The 24,005-nt window shown below is 36.2% G+C and overlaps 2 protein-coding genes across 4 annotated transcripts; both read right to left on the minus strand.

The window, feature by feature from the left end:
- Nucleotides 1–299: 299 nt before the first annotated feature.
- Nucleotides 300–4,614, minus strand: LOC132161647 (ATP synthase subunit O, mitochondrial). Its single transcript, XM_059571811.1, has 6 exons — nucleotides 4,391–4,614; nucleotides 2,992–3,042; nucleotides 1,957–2,200; nucleotides 1,703–1,815; nucleotides 761–847; nucleotides 300–663 (listed from the first exon to the last, which is right to left on the minus strand). The coding sequence occupies exons 1-6, from the start codon at nucleotides 4,496–4,498 to the stop codon at nucleotides 535–537; spliced, it is 732 nt and encodes a 243-aa protein (XP_059427794.1). The 5' UTR covers nucleotides 4,499–4,614; the 3' UTR covers nucleotides 300–534.
- A 9,510-nt stretch (nucleotides 4,615–14,124) lies between these two features.
- Nucleotides 14,125–22,892, minus strand: LOC132178050 (putative RING-type E3 ubiquitin transferase C3H69). 3 transcript variants are annotated; one of them, XM_059590523.1, is made up of 8 exons: nucleotides 22,687–22,891; nucleotides 21,017–21,104; nucleotides 20,129–20,922; nucleotides 19,653–19,722; nucleotides 15,726–15,814; nucleotides 15,565–15,625; nucleotides 14,934–15,021; nucleotides 14,125–14,627 (listed from the first exon to the last, which is right to left on the minus strand). In XM_059590523.1, the coding sequence occupies exons 1-6, from the start codon at nucleotides 22,695–22,697 to the stop codon at nucleotides 15,589–15,591; spliced, it is 1,089 nt and encodes a 362-aa protein (XP_059446506.1). In that variant the 5' UTR covers nucleotides 22,698–22,891; the 3' UTR covers nucleotides 14,125–14,627; nucleotides 14,934–15,021; nucleotides 15,565–15,588. The 3 variants fall into 3 exon arrangements, with proteins under 3 accessions (XP_059446506.1, XP_059446502.1, XP_059446499.1); XM_059590519.1 differs by having other exon boundaries at nucleotides 15,565–15,814; nucleotides 22,687–22,892; XM_059590516.1 differs by lacking the exons at nucleotides 14,125–14,627; nucleotides 14,934–15,021; nucleotides 15,565–15,625; nucleotides 15,726–15,814 and adding an exon at nucleotides 16,478–16,947 and having other exon boundaries at nucleotides 22,687–22,892.
- Between the last annotated feature and the right edge of the window lie 1,113 nt (nucleotides 22,893–24,005).

A 24,005-nucleotide genomic window follows, 5' to 3' on the forward strand; every position in this document is an offset into this window, starting at 1 on the left:
ATATTTTGACATTATCTGCCCTACATTCCGTTATTACTATATGAATTCTCCTTTGATTAGCAGGCACCAACATGCTGAGAAGTAGACTTTCAAGCTACTCAACTATCATGTGCCCTCGAGTCAAGATGTATCCCATGATTACTATGCTCTGAAGAGCAGCAAGGTTCCTTTTATTTTTTGTTTTTGTTTTTATTTTTATTTTTTGCAGCAGGGTTCTTTGTAGGAGACATTTAAAACCATCAAACCAATGTACAACTTGCTCTATAAATGTGAATGTCATTAAAAGCTTGAACAGCATGTGAAAAGAACTTGGATGTTAGAATAACATTAAGTGATCAAAATACTCATCCATACAAAAGAAAAGAATTCAACCATCGATTGCTCTGGTAAGTGTGAAGACAAAAGTAGCTTCTTTATTCGCAAATGGGTGGCATTCCACCATATATAGGCGAGAGTTTACAAGCACCAAAATCAAACAGGAAAAAAAAAACCTTTGCCTTCTTTAAGCATCTGCAGGAATTGATGTAACACCTTTTACAGGGCACCAATGTTTATTGGCTCCCTCAAGAACCTTTCCATCTGACGTGCCCTGGTCTTGATGGACATATCGAAGACCTTTAGCTCAAATTCAACCACCAGCCCACCAAGTATAGTTGGATCAATCTGACATATTCATGAAAAAGAATTATTTTTGCTTCAATTGTGAAACAAAACTAGTACATGAAAGATACTTAGAAATCATGGATCATATTCTACATACCTTTTGTTCGAGCTTAACCTTCTTCCCCTTTCCAATTATATCTTGAAGTGTTTCTTTCAGTTCTTTCTCCTCTTCTGCTGGAAGGGGCTGGTAGAAAAATAACAACAATTAGAATATACATAGAATACACAATTCCTATAACAAAAAGTTGCATATATGACTAACTAATAGACCAATATAAGTTCTCTGCAACCCATGTATGTCTGATGACTAGTAAAGTAGATTTGCACTAACACCAACTGAAGGGTCCGGATTTGGTGTAACACCTACTAAATGGTACTTTATAAGTTAATTTGCATCCCACTTTTATGGGCCATTTGGATGAACAAACACTTGCTATTGGCTTTTGGGTTGAAGTTCCATCAAAGGGATTTTGGGATTTGGATTTTGGCTTATTTCCTATATCCTCCCATATTCTAGGCTCAATAAATTCATTTTCCAAAACCTAAAATGACAATTAGTTAAACAAGAGTATATACACTCCAGCTAATCTAAAGTCATATAACAGGATATGACTAAGCAAGACTACAGGAAATGTAGGAAACCATTCATATCTCCAAATAGGAAAGCATCATCATTGCAACCAACAAATAAAGGTTTCCGCACCAAGCAGTGAACATGAACTCACATAGCCCAGAAATCCGGAAGCGGGAGAAAATGTAACTTAAAATCTCATGCATTTAAGTATGTAACCTGGCCTGAGCAACACTATTCAACGAGTTAAAATGAACACAGTTATGTTCCAAACATGTTACAATACCAGCCCCAGAAACTACATAATACAAGTGCATTACGATAAAAATCACATAGACTTCCCTTTTCTTTTAGTGAGGGAGAGAATGAAAGGGATAAGTACCCAATTGTAATTACGTCTGTTAACAAACAGTTTTATATGCATGCACTTAGCAATAGAAATTTCACTATCCAAAAAGAGGAACTTACAATGACAGTCGTCACAACAGCTTTCACTTCTCCCTTATGAGCCATGGTCAACTCCACAAATCTCTTAGTGATGTTATCTATATGTGTCAGCCTCCCATTCTCAGCCAACAAAGCTACAAGAATTACAGAGGATTGCATACATCGTAGTATGTCTAAGTCAGATTCTTGCAAGAATATGCATTTAAATTATGAATCAGCATAATGCATAGAATCAGTAAAATCGTGAGTCAACCACAAAGTACAACTCTTCTTACCCAAGAAATTCTTTGTCAGATCAGAAAATTTAGCTTCAGCAGAGATTTCCTGGAGGGCCTTCACTCTTGTATCTGCTGGTACTGAGAGATCCTTTGCAAACTGAGCAAAGGTCGGACTTTTCTTAGAAGCCTCTACAAGGTCAAGAAGCTCAGACTCAACCTTTTCCAGAGCATTTCCTTTTACTGCCGCTATGTATAATGCAGATGCATAGTTACCAGATCCCCCAAACATGGCTAGAGGCACCTGTAATTTCAAGGAGAAGCAACAAAGCAAGATAAAACAAAATCCATGAGATGGGATCTGACACGAAATACGAAAACAATAAACAGATCATAACAGAGAGTAAACTGAATTTCATTGTGTGCTACATGTGTGAAGTTACACATCTATGTAAGATCTGTTGAGTATTGACAGTTTTTTTTAAAACCAAACAATAATGGCAGGCTACCTAATGGGGTAGCCTTCACCCTCCCCAATCGCTACAAGGGCTAGTGGTTAGACCTTACATTTGCTTCTGAACATGCATAAGTTTAATAGCTAAATTAATACTAAAAAAAAAAAAAAAATTAATTTAACATAGGCCAAGAGAAAGAAAAAAAAAAAAAAAGTGAAATTTTGGTCAGTATTACGTGCCAGCTATCATTCCCCAAATCAGAATATATGTTTGAGCTTCAACATTAATAAATATGTGAATAATCTCACTTTCAACTGCAATTCTTTAATCATATCACTATGTTCCACTTAAATCAACATAAATGTTTGATGCAGGGCAAATTTGTAAGACTGATACATGTATCTCCCAAACAACTAGAACAAAGCACACAATGAGGAAATATAGAGCAAAAAATTATCATATATTTTTTAAAGTATATTTGGTCCTTCAAAACAATTCTTTTCTTCGAAGTCTACCATATGGTATGAAACTCAAAATAACACAAACACATGCATATATGTATAATGTATGAAAAGAAAATATTTGCTTAGAATATTGGAAAGTACCCCAGAACGTGTTGAAGGCTAACAAGTTCAATTACCTTAACCTTCTCTTCCTTTTGCCCAGTGGCAGTGGCATAATTCCTTGAGAACTGCATGCAAGAATGGCAAGAATGGCCACTAATTAGACAGCACACAAACAACACAATGAACAATTAAGCAAACAAATGCATAGACTTGATTAACTGGAACTTGTAATTTAATTTTATCAAGCAAAGCACTCTTTGAAAACCTCAGAACAGAAAATGCTTTAACATATTAACACCTGCAGACTGATTTATCCACAGATACTTCCTCACAACATCAAAGAGAAATAACAGCTTTAGCACATAACTGTGATTAAAGTCTACAAAATGGGCCGTCAATGAATGATTAACATTTCATATAAATTTAGGAGAAGAAATACCATTAATAAAAGATTATAGCTTATTGACCTTGCTGATTTTGAAAAAGCAACAAAGATTAAATATATCACTAATTCTCACCCTGCAGTGGTAATGCAAATTGACATGTTTTCAAATACATTAATTGACACATTTTGCACAGAAAAGCCGAGAAGCCAACTTAATAACTGAGAATATGTCAGAGGATAGAAGGATTCAACTTCTTCAATCACAAATTTCTTTGCTAAGGAACTAAGGATTTCTCTTTTTGGTTGAAACAAGAAATCAACTTGGCACCCTTTTTCCTTTTGATGAATAACTTGGCACCCATTTCTAATACAATTATTTGGTTGGTCAATAAACATCTCCTCGTTCGGAACAAGGAACATCAACTACTTTCTCAGAAACCAAACAGAGAGCAACCCAAACTGCATTGCAAACTCTTGACAAAATAAAGTCACTAATCTAACCCTAAACCACATCAGAAACAAACACATCAAATAAAAACCAAAATAATAATAATAAATAAAACAACCAGGTTGTCTGTTAATGAACCATTAATCCTTTAATCAATAACAAATTTTCCATCTTTCAGAACCAGAAACATCAAACACCAAAATACCCAAATAACATTTATCTTTCCCTCCACTTTCTCGGCAATCAAACCGAGGGTAAACTGAAACCGCACTACCAAAAAATCGAAAGAATACAGTCACTAATCCAACCCCAAATTCACAATGGATACAAACACATCAAACAAAACCCAAAAATTAACTCATCAATAAACCAAACAAAATTCAGTACAAGTTTCGTAGAGCGGCTACCCTTCATTTCAGTATTCAAATATCCCCACCCACACCCCAAAAAAAAAAAAAAGAAACAAACAAACAAACACACCCATCATTTCTCTAATTACTTCTAAATTTTCGTCCGATTTCTCGGCAACCAAACAGAGGCGTAACCAAGTCAACCTAATCCGATTGAATCATAACAAAGCAGATCAGACACAGAGAGAACAACGAACAAAAGGATACCGTTAATGGTTTTGGATTATTACCTCAGAGTTGGTGAGAGTAAGCGCAGATCTGTGAGCAGAGAGGGGATCGGAGCGGAGAGCCTTGGTGAGGAGAGGCAGGCCCGATTTGATGCGCCCAGCCAATGCCATTTCCCTTCGAAACCCTAATTTCTCTGATTCTTCTCCTTCTTCTTCTTGTTGTTCTAAGAGAGCAAGAGAGATTATTGCAAAGAAAGAGTGGCTCTGCCTGTGCTAATGTGTCTTCGCGCGCGTGATACGAGTAAAGAAGTCGACTTATTAAACACATTTTCCAAATAATCAAAACAAATTTTTTAAAATACAAAACACGTTTTTTTTTTTAAATAAATAAAGGGTAATGTATACAAAACTTCTTCAAACTATTACTCAATTCGCAATGAGAAATGATACGGTTTTTGGGTTGAGTTAGGCCCAAGACTCATTTATAATATAATATCAAAGTCAGGTTTAATTGGCTGTGGCCCACCATCTCTCCTGTTGTTGCACGTGTTGGCTTGGATGTCCTCTCGCCACACGTGCCTAGCCCAATTGGCTGTGGTCCACCGTCATCCATTGTCGCACGTGTTGGCTTGGATATCCTCCCGCCACGTGTGAGGAAGCATGTTGGAAGTCCCACATTGCTTGGGTATTAAGAAGATGAGCCATTTATAAGGTGAGGGAAAACCTCAACTCTTGAGCTAGCTTTTGGGTTGAGTTAGGCCCAAAACTCATTTCTAATTGTGGTGTTCTCCTAATTTTACATAGATATTGTTTTCTAAAAAAAAATATGAAAGACCAGTGAAATAAGTTTTATTTTTTATTTTTTTAAGATTACAATATCCATGTAGGAATAGGAGAATACCCAGAAGAACCGTAGCATTCCTCGTTTGAAATATCTTTATAAACTATCAAAATTTACAAAGTATCCCTCTTGTCCCGTTAAAAAAAATGACGATAAATTTTCAATAGACAAAATATCCCTATTAAAAAAAATAAATTAAAAATAAAAATAAAAAAAAGGCCTAACAATTTAGGCTCTGGGCTTTGAAATTGTTTTTTTTTTTTTTTTTTTTTTTTAAGCTGGTAACCTTGGTTTGTTAACCAGGACACCTCAGCAACGTGTGGATGGTTTGCTGATACATTGCTTCTCCATAGCATAAGCATTACTCCCTTAAAATTGCTATCTGCAGCCACATTTGCAGATATTAATTTTTGATATCCACATCCACATCCGCATATGTGGATAGCAAATTATGAATAAGTATAAATAGCAGATGCGGGCGGTTATTATCCGCCCGCATTTTCATCTCTAATGCGTACTGTTCAAGCGTCATCTTCCAAAAAGTGACATTTGGCCCTAAGAGTCACCTTGTAATAACGTTTTCACTATACAAACGTCACCACTATTGAATCAAGTCATTATGTTTAGAGTCTTTTGCCAAGAGTCGCTATGCAAACGTCACTACATCAATAGTGGTGTTTTTTTGGGATTAAAACATCATCTTCCAAGGATCACTATATGTGGTTTTTGTTGTAATGGCTTTTCATCATGCTGAAACATCTTACTCAAGAGTCAAATAGAGATAACTTTGCCATATTCTTGATCTTAGACATGTTTTATTTAAATTTTCCATTAGCACAGAAGTCCTTTAACAACAATTCTTAGAAAACACGGTACAAACTCAAAAGATACCTTCTACTTAGGATACAACACAATAGGACTCCTCACCTTGTATTTTCTATTGTTATTAATCCAAATTAGCTCACCAAATGAAAATTCCAGATCCCTAAGCTTTCCTTTATAAGTAATAGTGACATTATATGATTGTTGCTCATATTTTTTTTGGAACACCAATGTCATGGGTGAGACTTCAACTTTAGTACCCACAGGTGGAACCATCATTGCTTTGTAAGTTGTAGCACCTTCACCAACATTGGTCACAGTCCTCTGAAATTTATGAACAAATGATGTTTTAGGTTCACTATAAAATGAGAGGAATGATGGGTAATTAAAATCAAGAGATGGGTTGAAGCAATATCGCTTAGTAATGTTGAAGACTAGCTCCTTACTGAACTTCGAACACAATAGATTCACAAAATCTTGGGGGGTTGCATCGTAAATCAAACCTGGATCAAGTGCTTGGTTAGGATTAATATGGCCCGCTCCCATGTCAAAAGGGGAAGCATATTGAAAATTATCGACACAGGCTCGAATTGGATGATTACTGTTATCCAATTTATTTGCAGATGTAATTATGGCAGAACTAATGGCAACTGTACTCCAATTTGGATGTGCAGCTTTTAGAAGCGCTACCACGCCAGCAACGTGAGGGCAAGCAAGGGATGTTCCAGAGTCTATGATGTAGCTGCTATATAAATTTGTTCTAGACCCTGTATAGGTCACTGGTATGTTTGGAACCCAAGCAGCCAAGACCCATGACCCAGGTGCCATTATATCTGGCTTCAAGATATCTGGGAAGCTTGATGATGGACCTCTGGAAGCGTAATAAGCCAAAATCGGTGCAGGCTTTGTCTCCGTAAAGGTTTGTTTGAAGTTCATGGTGACTTTCAGCAGAGCACTATTCTTCATATAGGACATTACAACTGCAGCCTCTTCTGAGCTAATCACAACACAAGGACAAGGAAAACGTCTTACATCTCGACATTCTCGTAATAGAGCATGATCAGAGACAATTATGGCTCCCGATGCATTTGATTTAGCTATAGAATCCGTTTGATCAGAGAAATTCCCAGGATCACACATGATAATCTTATCCTTGACGTCGTATAGTTCAAGTGAAGTACATGATGATAGAGTCTTTCTGTACACTAATGATAGGTTTTGTATTAAGGTATCACCTGGAAACATAGACCATCCAAAAATTGTTTCACCATTTCCAAAAATCAAAGATCCAGCAAGCCATCGATCAATGGTGCTCGCAGTAACAGTTAAACCCCATGGGATCCCATTGGTTATACGTTTCAACGGTCCTTGATTTCCTGCTGCAACTACAACTACTATGCCCTTCTCCATGGCTGCAAATGTTGCCTTTGCAACAATATCTTCGTACAATGGCAATAGGACAAAATCTAAGGAAATGTTTATCACATCCACGCCATCAGCGACGGCTTGATCTAGACCTGCAACAAGATCAATTATTGTACCTCCCTCTTTCCACAAGACTTTGTAAATTGCCAACATTGCATGTGGTGCAACACCAACGGCTGTTCCTTTAGCATACCCAAAATAAGACACTTCATCAACGAAGTTACCTGCAAGGACAAATTTGGAGTGCACAGAGTAAGTCAAGACCAAATAGATGTAGAATTAAAAATGCATGTGAGAAAACTTGCTTTAAAAGCATGCGCCAATTTAATAGATTAGTTCCTACTTGCAGCTATGGAAGCAACTTGGGTCCCATGCCCTACATCATCCCTAGCAGAGTCTTTGCTAAGAATTTTGCTAAGATTAGTATTTGCTTTCAAACCTTCATTAAAGTACCTAGCTCCTATAATCTTGGAATTACACATGGAGGAATTAAAATCTTCTCCTCTTCACATGTTCCATTCCACTTTGACGGAACTCTAGTAGACATACCCTTGTCATTGAAGCTTGGGCTTTCTGGCCACACACCACTATCGAGAATGCCCATTATAATACCTTTGTCATAGTTTGAGAAATTCCACAGGCCATTAGGGACATTAAGGGAGAGAAAGCTAGGAGTACGAGTGGTTGCAAGTGTGACAGTTGTGTCAATATAAGCTGAAATGAACCCATGGCACTTTTTTAAAGCTTCCAGTTCATCTAGAGTCAAAACAGCACTAAAACCATGAAGAACATTATTATAGGTGTATAGAAGAGATGGAATGGCATGGATCGATGGTTATCCAATAAAGTAGGGCTCGCAAATTGCAAGGAATTAATAGTGGATACGTACCAATTGTGATGAGTCGTAAAAGCCTTGGGCATGTGAGACTCTTCCATATGAATAATATATGAAGACCTCTTCATTGACATTGATTTAACATAAAGAGTCTACAAAAACCACATAAGGAAGAATAAGAACCGAAGCGGAACCCTTTTAACATGATACTCCATATTGTCCTTAAGGATGAAAGCCATTGCTTTGATACGAATGTTATATATATTACCAAACATATGTAACAAGGTCTAGAAAGCATTAAAAATGATAAAGAAAAATCAAACCCTTTTGAACATATTGGTCAAATGGTCGTTAGCAATGAATGATAGAGACTAAAAAATTAGAAAACAAAGAGATAGAGACTCGTTTAAAAAACCAAAATTAATTAAAAAAGATAGTTTCTATCCTTTTGAGAACATGATGCGGCGAAAATTAATTAGCCTTATTTTTATAGAAGTGTTAGGAAGCCAAACAAATGAACTAAGAAAATTTTTCAAACTGGCGTGGCAAGGGTTTTTAAAGTAAAAAAAAAATGCAATTCTCTCTCCCTTATCTGCCACTTACGGTCTGTCACATCAATTTATAAAATTTTATGAGTTCATTTGTTTGGCTCCCTAGCACTTCCCTTTTTATAGAGGCTAAATTAAGTATGAAATTCCATAAAATTATTCTATTCTAGAAGTAATATGGGCCTGTTATGAATATTATTTTCTACTAATCATCATTCTTATTGGGAGGTTTATTTGATTCTATTCCTTAAGTCATAAACGGTGATAAGTAAATTGTAGTGAATGAAAAAATGTTACATTTGGGGATCTTTGATGATATAAGCTAGCAAATATCCTATTTTAAGAACCGAAGTCCATTATGATCAATATATGACTCCAAATGTAAATTATATGATTCCATGTGCAAAGGACAATATGGCATTTTAACTCTTAAATTAAATGAGTTGAGCCCATTTGAAGTAGTACTTTTTAATTAGCAATCTAGATTCTCCATTGTAATCTTGGATCCACGAATGTAGTGCCAATGTTTTGATTTAATTGTGAATATGACTAAAATATGTCTAGAATGTAAACTCTCATACTTTGTTAATTTATTTCTAAAAATTCTATTGGAATATTTTAGTTTTATGAGGAATAGTAGCTCTAAAAGCTCTCATCCAACACATGAGAGAACACAATGAAGTTAATGACTTTCTATGATAATAATGTGTTAATTATAAGTAGACATTATTAACTCTACCTTCTTATGAACCCATAAAGATTTCTTTGTGCAGCCTACTTAATTGATCAGACTGTTTAAGAGTATAACATGTTTCATTACCCAAAGTCTTGCTTTAAAATATTCATAAAGTTTCTTTATTTTTTACACCAAACTAAGATGTTTTCTTGCACAAGAAAAAGTTGATGGGCATGTGAAATAATAGACAAATTTGACCCAAGGGGTAATTGAAAACATTTTGATCATTTCTGGATCTCAAAATTAGTGAGTTGTAATTTATGGGTATAAGTGAAATTGAGGTGGTGGCTTATGGGGAGTAAAGTGTAATTCACCAATTTGATAATTATAATAAAAGAAATTGTATATAGTTATTAATTAAAAATTGATCCAATATTATCTGATTGGTTGGTCGTCATAAAAGACTTCCATATCGAGTGAAGATTAATTGTCTTGTGTCCTAAATTCATTAATCAATTTCAAATGCAACAAAAAATCTACTCTCTTAAGTCCATCAATTCTTATTGGGTATTTCTCCTATTATATATTATATAAGATTATTTGATTGATTGGTCGTCATACAAGTCATATATGCTTGTATGGCCACAAGTTTTGTAAGAATGTCTTTGAAACTGAGTTTGTAAGATAGCCATTTTGATGAGTGTGGAGTAAAAAAAAAATAATGGAAAAGGTTTTCAACATAAGCTTTCCATCATGCAACTTTGTCATCTACTTGAGCTTAGGCATGTTTTAAATTTACAACAAAAACAAAAGTTCTTAAAAACCATCCTTAAAGAACTTCATACAAGCTCAAAAGATACCTTCAACCCTAGGAGACACTACAATAGGACTCTTCACTTTGTATTTCCTATTGTTATCGACCCAAAGCAACTCACCATATGAAACTAGCCTATCCTTATTTCCTTTATATGTAATAGTGACATTATAAGATCGTTGTTCATACTTCTTTTGAAACACCAAAGTCATGGGTGAGACATCAACTGTAGTACCCCGAGGTGAAACCATCATCGCTTTGTAAGTTGCAGCACCTTGACCAACATTGGTCACAATCCTCTGAAATTTATGAACAATCAATGTTGTATCATCACTGTAAAAAGAAATGAATAATGGGTAATTAAGATCAGGAGATGGGTTGGAGCAATTTTTCTTAGTAATGATGAAGACTTGCTCCTCAGTCAAGTTTGAATAACACAATAGATTCACAAAATCTTGGGGGCTTGCATCGTAAACCAAACCCGGGTCAAGTGCTTGGTTAGGATTAATATGACCCGCTCCCATGTCAAAAGGGTAAGCCAATCGAGAATGATGGTCTTGAATTGGATCAAAAGAATTATCCAATACATTTGCAGTGGTAATTATGGCAGAATTAATGGCGGCAGTACTCCAGTTTGGATGTGCAGCTTTTAGAAGCGCTACCACGCCAACAACGTGAGGGCAAGCAAGGGATGTTCCAGAGCCTATGATGTAGCTACTATATAAATTTTGTCCTAACCCTCTTTCAGTCACTGGTATGTTTGGAACCCAAGCAGCCAAGACCAATGACCCCGGTGCCATTATATCTGGCTTCAAGATATTTGGAAAACTCAATGATGGACCTCTAGCAGAGTAATTAGCCACAGTCGGTGCTGGCTTTATCCCAATAAATGTATGTTGAAAGTTCATGGTGACTGTTGGCGAATCATTATTCTCCATATAAGACTTTACAACTTTAGCGTCTTTGATGCTAATCACGGTGCAAGGACAAGGAAAATTTGTTAATTCTAGTAGTCTGGGATCATCAGAGACAAGTATTGCTCCTGATGCATGGGATTTAACAATAGAATTGATTTGATCATAGAAATCCCCAGGAACGCACATGATAACCCCATACTGGATATCATATAGTTCAAGTGAAGTACATGACGATATAGTCTTTTTGTACACTAATGGTACGTTTTGCAATAAAGTATCACCTGGAAACATAGACCATCCCAAAATGGTTTCACCATTTCCAAAACTCAAAGTTCCAGCAAACCATCGATCAATGGTGCTCGCAGAAACAGTTAAACCCCATGGGATCCCATTGGTTGTAGTTTCCAATCCCGATTCTTTATTTCCTGCTGCAGCTACAACCACTATGCCCTTCTCCATGGCTGAAAATGTTGCCATTACACAAGGATCTTCATACAATGGCAATATGTCAAAAGTTAAGGAGATGTTTATCACTTCCACGCCATCAGCAACGGCTTGATCTACACCGGAAATGAGATCAATTATTGTACTTTCCTCTTGCCACGAGACTTTGTAATATCTTAGTAATCAAATCTTTTTCTTGTCCATTAAACGTATTATAGATTAACCATAATATATTTTTAAACGATATTGGCTAGAATTAAATGAATATTATTTTCTACCTAAGCATCTTTTTCTGGTGGAAAATAAGCTACTTCAAATAGGTTCATTGCTCTGGCCCAGAATATAAACAATTCTTAGGAGGTTTATAATAATCCGCTTTTGGGGAAATGTAGCTTTGATGATTTTTTTTTTTTTTTCAACAAACTTTGCATTCGAGAACAAACCAAGGAGCAAATTACAAAAGAGAGGGAGGTGGATCTCTACCGCCACAACAGGATGGAAGAGGGGAGGGGGGTGGGGGAAGAGAAGAAAGTGGGAATGCAGTTTGAGTAAACTCTTGCTGTGGCCCAATATGCCACATAATGAGCACAAAAATTTACACTTCTATTAACTTTTCTAGCCTCCCAAGAGGGAGGATCTGGAACTAAAAGAAAAGAAATCAGAGATAACTTTCTTAATTTACCAATCCTAGGTGATAGAGAGAAACTACAGAGCTGAGATTGATTTTATTCCTCAGAGTCAATGACTCGTCCAAAATTTGAGGGATCATATGTGGTGAAATGAATGACTTTTTTGAAAATGATTTATGAGTTATTCCTTAAAATCAATGACTCACCCAACATTTGAGGGATAATGTATAGTGAAGTTAATGACTTTTTCGGAAATGAATTATGAGTAGTTATGAAGTCAATGACTCATCCAACATTGAAGGATCATAGCGAAGTTGATGAACAATTGGATGCATGCATCACCAGATTCACTGGTTTTAAATAAACATAAACATTAAGAAATGCAAAGAAAACTAAATCCAGTAAGTACTGATTTTGGTTGTCTGAGGCTTTTTTAACTTATTAACTTCCATTATCAAGGACTTACGGTCGTAATCTCTATTTTACGATAGGTAAGTTTTACTCTGATTTTTCACTAATTAGGTTAAATGAGGCACTACCCTTTTGACGTTGCTTGAGGTAAATATCATTTTACTCTCATTGACTAAAACCTGACTGCCATGTTTGATAAATGACTTATGGTCGTAATCTCTATTATCGAGGATCTTATGCCGAATTATTGAGTTATTACTCTAGAAGTTTTAATTTCCATCATCAAGGAATTTTTATTTTTATTTTTTATTTTTAATAATCTTAGCTATTGAAAATTTTTAGGCTGCAATTTCTATTGTCAAGAACCTTTGGGCTCTAATTTTTTTTTGGTCAAGAATTTTTGGTCAAATTATGGAGTTACTTGGTGAAGATTATCATAGAAGCATTAATATTGAGGATTTTTTTGTCTGATTATGGATTCATTCTATGTTAGGCATTTAATTATTGGAAAAGTCATTCGTTCCTTGATACTGAGCATGCAGTTTAAGCTTTGAGGTGCTAAGCCAGACTAGGGACACAAAAGAAGTGGCTTTGCCCATACACCTAAAGTCACAAAGACCTCATCTCGGGCATTATCGAATGAGGTATAAAGACCTTGCATCGAGCATGACCCGACAAAGAATACTAACTCGACAAGAACCAAGCTACAAGCTCGGGGGGCTAAGACCTACACCATGTGTTGGCCACCCAAAACTTTCTGGTCCCAGCTAGGCACCTAATGGCCGACGCCTTGCCCTCAATATTGAAGGCTAAAGGCAACTCTTATTATGAGTAAACACAAAATTCCCAACACCCAACCAAATTTGTCTATTACGACATACAATGACGACCTACGCCATATCGAGTATGAAATTTTATAAAACTATTCTATTCTAGAAGTAGTCTTAGTAATCAAATTTGTCTCATTCCACTAAACATCTCACAAATTAACCATAGTATATCAATAAGAGATGTTGGCTTGAATTAAATGCTATGACCCTGTTATGTATGTTATTTTCTACCTATCATCGTTCTTGGGAGGGTTATAATATAATTTTGAGGAAGTGTAGGTACGATGATTCTATTCCTCTAGTGTATAATACAAGTAAATGGCTCTTCCAATATTTGAGGGGTCATAGTGAAGTTAATGACCTTTTGTGGCAATAATCAATGAGGATAAGTAACAATTCAAGCCTATTATGCACCATTAGCTGGTCTCTTCAAGGATTAGACGGATTGCATAGAGTGGGAGATAAATTACTTGTAAGGGTTATGTGCATGCTGTGTTAACATGATTATAAATCATGGTATATTTTGGTTTTGCCGCTGGATCCTACACATTTCAATAATGTAAAAGCATGTACACCGTTAGATGCACCAATTTTAAACCATGATCATGAAATAAATAACATCCATCTCAAGATCCTTTTCCCATTGACATAGTGGCATTTACGAGCATAACTCCAAAAAAGTCAAGTAATCACTTTGAATAAAACAAGTAAAATACAAAACAGAAGCTAAGTTTTACGGAGCTCTTGCCACCATTTATTTCCTGCCTGAAAACGCCGCCGGTAGCAAAATCCAGATAAGAATACAAAAGAAGCTCAAAGACAATGTTTCCCGGAACATGTCATCATAGCTCGACATTGACAACAACAGAAACAAAAACCCATTACGTAAAACAGTTTCTCACTGGTGACAAGGGAAACATAGTAACAGCTCGGCTATTTGAGCGTCCATTACTTAAATTCATTTTCCAGAGCTGAGGAGAACTATCAAACACATCCATCCAATGAATGGCGTACCTATGATTTTATTGATTTGATAGAAAATGCAGTCTAATAAAATACGGCAGCATGCCCCGGCCTTCCTTGCTCTGGTCCGCTCCAGCAAGCAAATCTGCAGGAGAGAGAGAGAGAGTGAGAGAGAGGGGATGATTCAAGAGAATGGTAAGCCATCAAGAAATCACAGACAGTAAGTCACCCACAACAGGTAAAACCCAACACCTCACCATTGAAAGGTGGATAAATACCACTAGGCTACAAAGGCTTGTAATGGAACGAAAATATTCAAGGAAAAAATGCTTTGAATATCATTTCTGTGTCCACCTGAGCTACTACCAATTTACATAAAACATAGAAAAGCATATAAAAATTCCATTGCAGAATAAACTATAATATTAGCCCATAACGTATAATCTCATACCTCACAACAAACTGGAGTGTCACACTGGCAATTGAAGAGAACTCTGCAATTGAAGTGGCACATGGCTTCTCCATAAAAATTAGATATCCTGCAACATGAATATTGGTTCAAGTAATTAAGAAACTCTTTGCAATCGATTAGGCCAATACCTCACTAGTGCATGGTGCACAGTAAAAAAAAATTTGATAAGTAATCGAAATATCATTAAAAGCACAACCCAGGTACACATGAAGTATATAAGAAAAATGCCTATCTAGGAGCATGGTGCATTGTAAAAATGACCTCCAGTTTTTAGGCAATAACACAGCTAGGGTGTATTACAAGATCAAGGAAACCCTTTAGACTGGGTGCATATGAAAACATTCCGTCATTGTGAACTTCTCTGATGGCCTCCAATGCCATATCTAGAGTTCATCTTCTCCTCTCCATGTTGCCCAGTCTTTCTTAGCACCAGGGAGGTACGCAGTACACTTTACATAATACAAAATTGCTTTTATTTATTAGTTTGAGGTCTAGTTGGACATAGAATTATCTAGTAGTAAGGAACATCAACAATTTGACCCACGGGTCAAGCCCTAGTGGACCAATACATATATGGAAAGCAGAAGCCAAGTCCTGAGTTGTTTCTTACTCTATAGTATATATCAGCAACCCTTCACCTTAAATGCAAGTTAGCAAGGAAATCTGACAGCCTGTCAAAAACCAAAACTCAGTGAGGACAACAGAATTAACTAAAAAGAAAGAGGAAGAAAAATGGAAAACTGGAATGAAAATAAGAGGCACAGAGAAAACCTAATATCTTTAGCTATCACAGTGTGCCCATCTTCAGCCCCAAGATGTCGTATAACTACCTCCTCCAGACTGCCATCTCGATATCCATGCTGCAAAAAGAACATCAATGCAGAAGAACCTAATAAGACTCTGATCTTATTATGCAGCATGCGACAACAAATATGACAGAAGAAATAAAAAGCAGCTGCATATCATTACTTTCAAGATGAAAAGGCACACAAACCTGTAAAAAAAGGAAAAATCATGCAGCACAGATAATGAGTTCATATGTTGTTACCATGCTATTCACAAACATGACAAAGATGAGCCCCCCTTTAACGGCCAATACTCTCAACTAAAGCACTTCATAAATCCCAGTCCAATGAACCCTTTACTGAGATTTGAGTTCTAAAGAAGTTCAACAAGCTTTGTAACCCCTCTTCCACTAATGGAAAAGAAATATAACAAATAGAAAGAATATATGTCATGGTGGGACTCCCTTCACCAGCAAGGGACGTTACATGTGTTTAAATATCAAGCTTCAAGGAGCAAAAACTCGCCAAAAAGAGGTGTAAATGTAAAACCTTAGAAAACACAGTGACCCGTCAAGCTACAACATTCTTTGCTGACAACGTCTCCAAGGAAACTATGCACTATTACCCACAAACATGAATTTTTAGGCTCTCTCTGCAATAGAAAATCTACCAAAGAATCTACAGCATCCAGGCTTGTTAACATCAATATGAGATCATGCTAGTGATTATCCAAAGAGAAACAGTCTAACCCTGATGGGGAACCTAGATATCAAATATAAATAATAGAATCTTGACATAACACAAACTACAGTCAAAAGAGTTCAAAAACTATAAGCAATCTTTTCGCAGATGCAACAAATAGTACACTGACAAAACAACACGGCAATCATTACAAAAAAAAACCCCCCCACAGAAGATCAACAGGATTACAACTGGCTAAATCTAGTAGCTCATGGGCTATATAAATCTTCCTCATCACTTGATGAATCACATGTATCAAAACCCATATCCATCAATAAAAGAGCCATCTCCAAGGATGTTAATTCTTCGTTAAATAAATCTTCAGCATTAAAATCCTCCAATCCTTCTAAGGGCTCGAACACATCAAACGAGTCATCCATAGCCACAAAATTGGTTCTGTGTGGACGTGGCCTTCGTGGAGGGGGCCTGAAATGTCTCCATGTGTACGAGCCTGGCTTGACCGTATGCTGGAAACACAACAAAATTCTATCCATTAAAGGAGTCAAAAAGCTAACCCTCTCCTAGATGAAAGTAAATGACAAACAAAAGGTGTATAACTCTGAAAACAGCATTCACAAGATGCCATTCTGACAGAAACTGTAGGAACATGACTCCTGATAAAGAAGGAACAGCACAGTTGTGCCAGAACAGAAAGAGAAAAAGAAAAAAAAACTACGGAAACTGTGAAGAACCAAACACAAAAAAAAAAAAAACAAAAAAAAAAAAGAGGGAAACAAAGGGGAGGGGAGGAGAGAGAGCATGAATAACAAACATAATACTGTCACATTGTTTTAATACACATTTTAATTTGATATACTAGAAACAAGGGAATCAATCTTTTTGTTCCAGTTCTCTGCACAGAAATGTGACATTTGAAAGACCAAATGAAGTCATACAAGATATTCAGGCATTTGAGAAGACACTTTGTGCTGGGAGGTGAGGAGAGAAGTTTTTTTTTTTTTTTTAATTGGGATAGTGCCTCATACCTCCCTGAGTTCTGGTCCTATGAGAATTGAGTTTCTAATTTTGGTAATTAAGGATCTGAGTTTTGACCATGTGACAAATTGAAAAATTAAAAACAAAAACACACAGTCTGCCAGAGTGGAGGGAGGTGGAGGCACTCCACCCCCACAGGGGAGGGGCTGACCACACCCCGGGCCGCATTGTGCGCGGGGTGGGGGGGAGGGGACTCGCGTGGCCACCCCAAGCAGTAAGGGTGGAGCCACCCCATCCACCCCCACATGGGGGTACCGCCCCGCCACTGGGGTGGAAGGTGGCGCCGTCCCATTTTTTTTATGTTTTATTTTTATTTTTATTTAGAGGCCTATGTGGATGATGACTTGGCTTTTTAATACACGTGACACAATTTCATTGGTCTTACGTGGAAAAGATGCCAGTTGGCACTTCTACCATTAAAAAATAGACTGAATGATCTATTTGTCACATGATCAAAACTCAAATCCTTAATTGTCAAAATTTAAAACCCACGTCCTTATCTGACATAAGGCCAAAACTCAAGGGGTATGGGGCAATTTCCCTTTTTAATTCTTTAAATGTTTGCACAAAGCAAAAAAAAGAAGCATGTTCAAAAAACCAACATGGAAGACTTTCGTAAAAAGCAAAAAGGAAGGTACTACCATTGACACCACTAATGGAGTAGGGGCACACTGGTCCTTCAAGGGATGATCAGGCGAAAAGAAGAATAAAGATTGCTGAATCACAGGCAGGAATGGCACAAGAGGTGTGTGCTGGCAGTAGTAGGAATTTGCTCAGATTTCTGAGAGCAGCAATGGAGGTGATTGTGGAGTTCATGGAGACAATCGAGGTGATTTTCACATCAGTGTGGTCAGGGTGGTGATAGAGATGGAATCACCATGTGTCCTTTTTTCTTTTCTTCTTTTTTTTTGGGGGGGGGGGTGGTTGGGGGGAGTAATCAGGAGAAAACCTCCACATCCTAACAGTAGATATTACTAAGTCCCCTTGCAAGACCAGTAGTGTCAACATGCTGCATGAGTAGGGCATGCAATTCTACACGTCCTTCCTGTAACGTATTTATACCATTTAATAATTATAGTGCTACGATGCTCCTCTTTGCTATGTTGCATGTATGCTTACAAGCATATAAACCAAATAGACGTACCAACATAGAAAACTAGTCAAATCACAGGCAATAAACAAATTTGCAAACTAAAGCATAGTCACAAAGTTAGGAAGAAATGAATCTCCTATGGGTCATCCAAGCTATGGTTCTGTTGAGTTTGCTTTCTTCTATCAGTTGGCTAAAATTATCCCCTGTTCTTCATGTTACCACTGAGCAAGCTCAGTCCTATTCTTACCTAACTAATCGGACTACAGGCTTTATTGTGTTATCGAAATGTGACCCCAAACAATAATAATAATAAAGCACCACCAAAGATTATGATGTAGTACTAATTCCCAAAGCCAGGTTGATCAATTAAAAATGACTTCTGTCAATTATCTAGGATGCATACTAAGTTACCCAAGAGACAGGGAATTATAATACATGAAACAAAGACGAAAACGCAGTATGCCACATATCCTTGAATGTGGAATGATTGGTGCAGGCTTGTGTATATTTACATAAATGGTTTCATTAAGAGTTAGAAAGTTAAAAGATTTTGATATTAATCATTGTGTTTCTTTTTCAAACAGGGAAGAGAAGGTAAGGAATGGAAATAAATTTTTCAACGCTTGTGAATCTGAAAGCATATTGTGGTGACTTGACTTACATTCTAGAGTTTTTTTTTTATTATATATATATATATAAAATATAAAAAAAAAAAAAAATAAGGACAACCAAATCGTTCAAATACAAAACCGAGCTTGCTTTCTACTACACTATTAGACGGTTGTAATAATATCCTGAATTCTCAAATAATGACACAAAACGGAGATGAAAAGAATACCAAAAAAAAAAAAAAATCAACTAACAATGCAAATACGAAAATGACAGAAAACATCCACTTCTTCGCTGTCAAACCTCCGGAAGATAAGGAAAAAGATACTCTTATCAATGAGATGGTCTTTACCAACACACAGGATATAAAAATATCCAGGTACTATAAGAAGCTCAAAATAAAGCGTTGCATTAAACAAACAAGAAACCTTTTAAATTGAAAATTGCAATAACTTTCATTAACACTCATATTACCTTGTAAAAGCAACTAGTCCCAAATGGGCAGTTTCCATTCCCAAAGTCAAAATGCTTGCAATCAATTGACCTGAAAGAAGAAAATAATTAGTTACAAAACCAACAGCAATAACTTATATAAACAAAAACCAACAGCAATAAACATTCAAGAAACTTATATTCTTAGTTATCTAACTTGTTTATCAATTTCTTGAACTCACGAGCAACAGCCCTTTAAGGAAACTTGACTAGGCAGTTTCTGAAAATTGCAAGTTTTCAAAGAATTTCTGATAGATTTTCCCAACTAAAAAAAACATTAGCAGCATATGGCACCATCCTGATAGAATAGTATGGAATTTACAACTCTAATATTTAAAAATAAATGCAGTAACTAATTTTCATGTATTGCTTTGAGGGAAAAAAACAAATATGGAAATGAAAAACCAGCAATTGGATCACAAGAAACATAGAGACCTAGACAATAGTTAAGAAATTACTTGAGCTTAGTCTTGTAGCTGTCAACAATTTCCTGCTTCTCTTCCTTTGTAGTATACCAAATGACACTAGGAATAACAAAGTACGATAACTTGCGACAAATTGGGCAGGCCCTCAAAGCACTATTAACATCCATCCCAGAGGTTGGAGAACTACTACGCCAATTCCTGATACAGGATATACAGAATGGATGATCACATTCGGACAGCAACCCAAACTTCCGTTCTGCTGTTGTGGGCTTTGAGAGAACTCGTTCCAGGCAAACACTGCATTCTATTTCTTGACTATGTTTTAACGCCTCCAGGTGCTTTTGCTTTTTCTCACACATCTTCAAGTGTTCCTGTCTTTCCTCAGGTCTGAAAGGATTCAAGCAGTGCTTTCCACAAGTGGGACATAAGTCACCGTGAATATGAGGACATTTTTCTCCGCGGGGACAATTACCAGCAGCAGCAAATGAACAGATAGAATGGTCAGCTGGTCTATTACCGCTAGGCTCCCCAATATCCCCATCATCTAGAGGATCATGGTGCCCAAACTCTTGATTCCAGGCAGGTTTAGCAGCAGGAATTAAAGGTCTACTTGAAGCATATAACTCCCTGGGAGTACCTAGGACTGGAGTAACCCCAACCAATTGAGTTCTAGCACTACAAGCTTGAGGAACAGGATCTGAAATCAGAGACTGCTGTGCATTTGTTGATGAAGATGAAGCAGAAGAATGGCCTCGAGAAGCTTTAACATGTTCGTATCTGCAACGACTACCATATGTACAAAGTCCTTTCTGGTAATAGGTGCAAACCTGCGATGAAAAGCCATGATGGGGCAAACAAAAAATATCAATGAGTGAAAATTAACGGGCAGATATGAAAGCACATTGAGCTTAAAAATTTTACATTATTTGGAGAGGCTTTCCAATCATGTGAAAACTCACAATGCTCCCCTTTCAGACATGCCCCATGAGAAAAGAACTTACAAAGAACCCTGGAGGAGTGAGAAAATACAAGATTACAAAAAGTCCAAATCATCTTTAACCAAGAAAAAAAAAAAAAGGAAAGGAAGCCTTATGTAATATGGTCACTTTCAAGTTAAGTTTTAACATATACCCATAGGACTAAGTTAATAAATTTGTAATTGCATGAAGTGAATTTCTTTTTGAAAAATAAAAAGCAAAAAGGAAAATCCAGTTCAATTCAAGGAAGCCTTATGTAATATGATCGCTGTCATGTGAAGTGCCACCATATGTCTGTAGAACTAATTCTTAAATTCATAATTGAGTGAAGCAATTTTCTTTTTGAAAGATAGAAACCCATAAAACAAATTCCGTCTTAACTCAATCCCAAGTAACCACTTCAAGTACTAGACACATTAAGAACAAACAGCAAAATCATAACCACAATCTCAGCAGCCAGGCAATGTCTCCAAATTTATCACATTTTCTGCACAAATACATATATGTTACCATCCTACTTATAAAAATAATAATTATTATTATGTCTCCATCTGTTGGATTTTCACGTGATGAAATCCACATCAAGTGACAGCAACAAAAGTGAGGGATTAATATAACATTATTGGGCCCAAAATCATACGTGTTATCTCAAGGCCTCACTTAGAGACTTTCTAGGTTAATTATGTCACCAATTATTATAGTTTCACATGTAAAAGAATTCACATCAAGTAATAGCAACAATAGTGTGTCATTAATATAACATTGTTGGGCTCAAAACCATAGGCCTGTTATATCAAGCCTCACTTAGAGACAAACTCCCCAGGTATTTATCTCCCCAACACCAGCTAATTGTTGAAGCATGTAATCATCATATCAATCGATATTATGTCAATGCTACTAACCATACAGATTTTATAGATGTAGACAATTCTGTATCGATATATACCAGAGAATATCAACTCCTACTCGACATGGGGGTCAAAAAAGAATCATTGTTACCAAAAGGAAATCCTTTTCAGCACCTATTTTTTCTTTGCAACCGAACAATAACTCACAAAATCTTTAAACCCGCCATCTGCCTCTTCAAACCCATTAATAATTCCTTACTAAAGGTAACCAGTAACCACTTAAACACTAAACAAACAAAAAAATAGTAATATTAACAAAAGTTTCATTGGCAAACAATCAATTTGATATTCATGCACGATTATTCTACAAAATACCACAGAAATTTAAAAACTTTTTGTGAAAATCAACTCCTACTCAACATAGGAGTCCCAAAGCCAAAAAAAAAATTTCAGCGCCTACTTTTTGTTTGCAACCAAACAATAACTCACAAATTTTCATACCCATAACCTGCCATTAATAATTACTCACAAAAGGTAGCCACTTCAACATTTAAACAAAGAAACACAAAGACACAGTAATATCTCCAACAAAATTTACTAGCAAACATTTAATTCGATATTCATGCACGATTATTCTACAAAATGGCACAGAAATGTTCAAAAAAAAAAAAAAAAAAACGTTGGGAAAATCAAGGTCAAACGTAGAATGATAGCTAATTAAATCGGCAAAAAAAATGAAATTTTAACTAGATTAAAGATAGATTACCTCTTGGACATGGCGATTATATAATAAAGTGCGAGATGAAGGAGCGATTTTATGAGAAACGAAAACCGAAACCCTAAACCTCGAGATCGATTCTTTTAATGAGGAGCCGAAGAAGGAGAAGACGCAGCGAAAATCTAGGGGTACTCTCTGCGTGCCTTGCGGTGTAAGATGGGTATGGGTACTGGGATGAAATTACGGGAATGTCCGCCTGCGGGAAAACTGTGACTTGGACGTGTTTGTTAAGAGCGGGGCAATCGTGAAATTATAGCAAAGTGCAGGGTCAAAGGAGTTTCACTTTTCTTTTTCAAAAAAAGTACACGTACGTACCCTCAAACTACCGCAATTTCTAAAGCAATATTTTCCCAAATTACCAAAAAATTACAATATATCTCTTCTATGCTAAAATGACAAAAATACTCTTATAATAAATTTTTAAAAATAAAATAATACAAAAAAATTAAAAAAAAAATGAAATAATACAAAAAGATTATAAAATTAAAAAAAAAAAAAAAAAAGTGGTGACCCACCCACAGCAGCGGCTATGGGTGGCCAGACCCAATGCCCCGTGGATTTTTTATTTTCGGTTTTTCTCTTTCTCGAATTTATAAGAATTTTTTTTTTTTTTTAATCTTTTTGATCATTTCATGGGTAATTTTATCTTTTTGTATGACAAAATAGGTATTAAGAGTAAAAAAGCGGTTATAATTAGCGGTTACTGACTAAAACCGTTGACTGTAACCGCCTAGGCGGTTAATAAAATTTTTAATTTACTAACCACCTAGGCGGTTAGCGGTTAACCGTTTTTTAAAGGAAAAAAAAAATTAAAAAATTTGTGCTCGGTTCGACTCGCCATTCTCCCTGGCTAGCCGAGTACTCAAAGCTTGGCTCTGGGCTCACCCAACTTAAGTCCTTGACTAAGGCAATATTTAGAGAATTAGGGAAGGATATGTGCTTTATATATATAAGTGAAGGTGGGAGTGGTAGATTTTTTTTTTTCGATGTGAGACAAACAAAAAGCAATTGAAAACACTTATAGTTGTCCGTGTGAGAGTCTGAGACAAGGCCAAGAGGCAAATTGAAAACCTCACTCTCTTTGCGTCAGTGTTCTTGGCTTCATGCCCAACTCATCTTTTAAAAAACTTTACATTATATAACATACAAACAATATATTTTTATTGTATATTAAATAAATTATATACAATTAATACATATTCACTAATATTACTTAATAAGAAATATATAAAAAATATATATATAAAAAAAAAAAAAAGCAGTTAGCAGGCAGTTATTAACCACCCACATTTTCACCCCTAATTAGG

Source organism: Corylus avellana, chromosome ca1 (assembly GCF_901000735.1).
Source record: "Corylus avellana chromosome ca1, CavTom2PMs-1.0".
Lineage (NCBI taxonomy): Eukaryota > Viridiplantae > Streptophyta > Magnoliopsida > Fagales > Betulaceae > Corylus > Corylus avellana.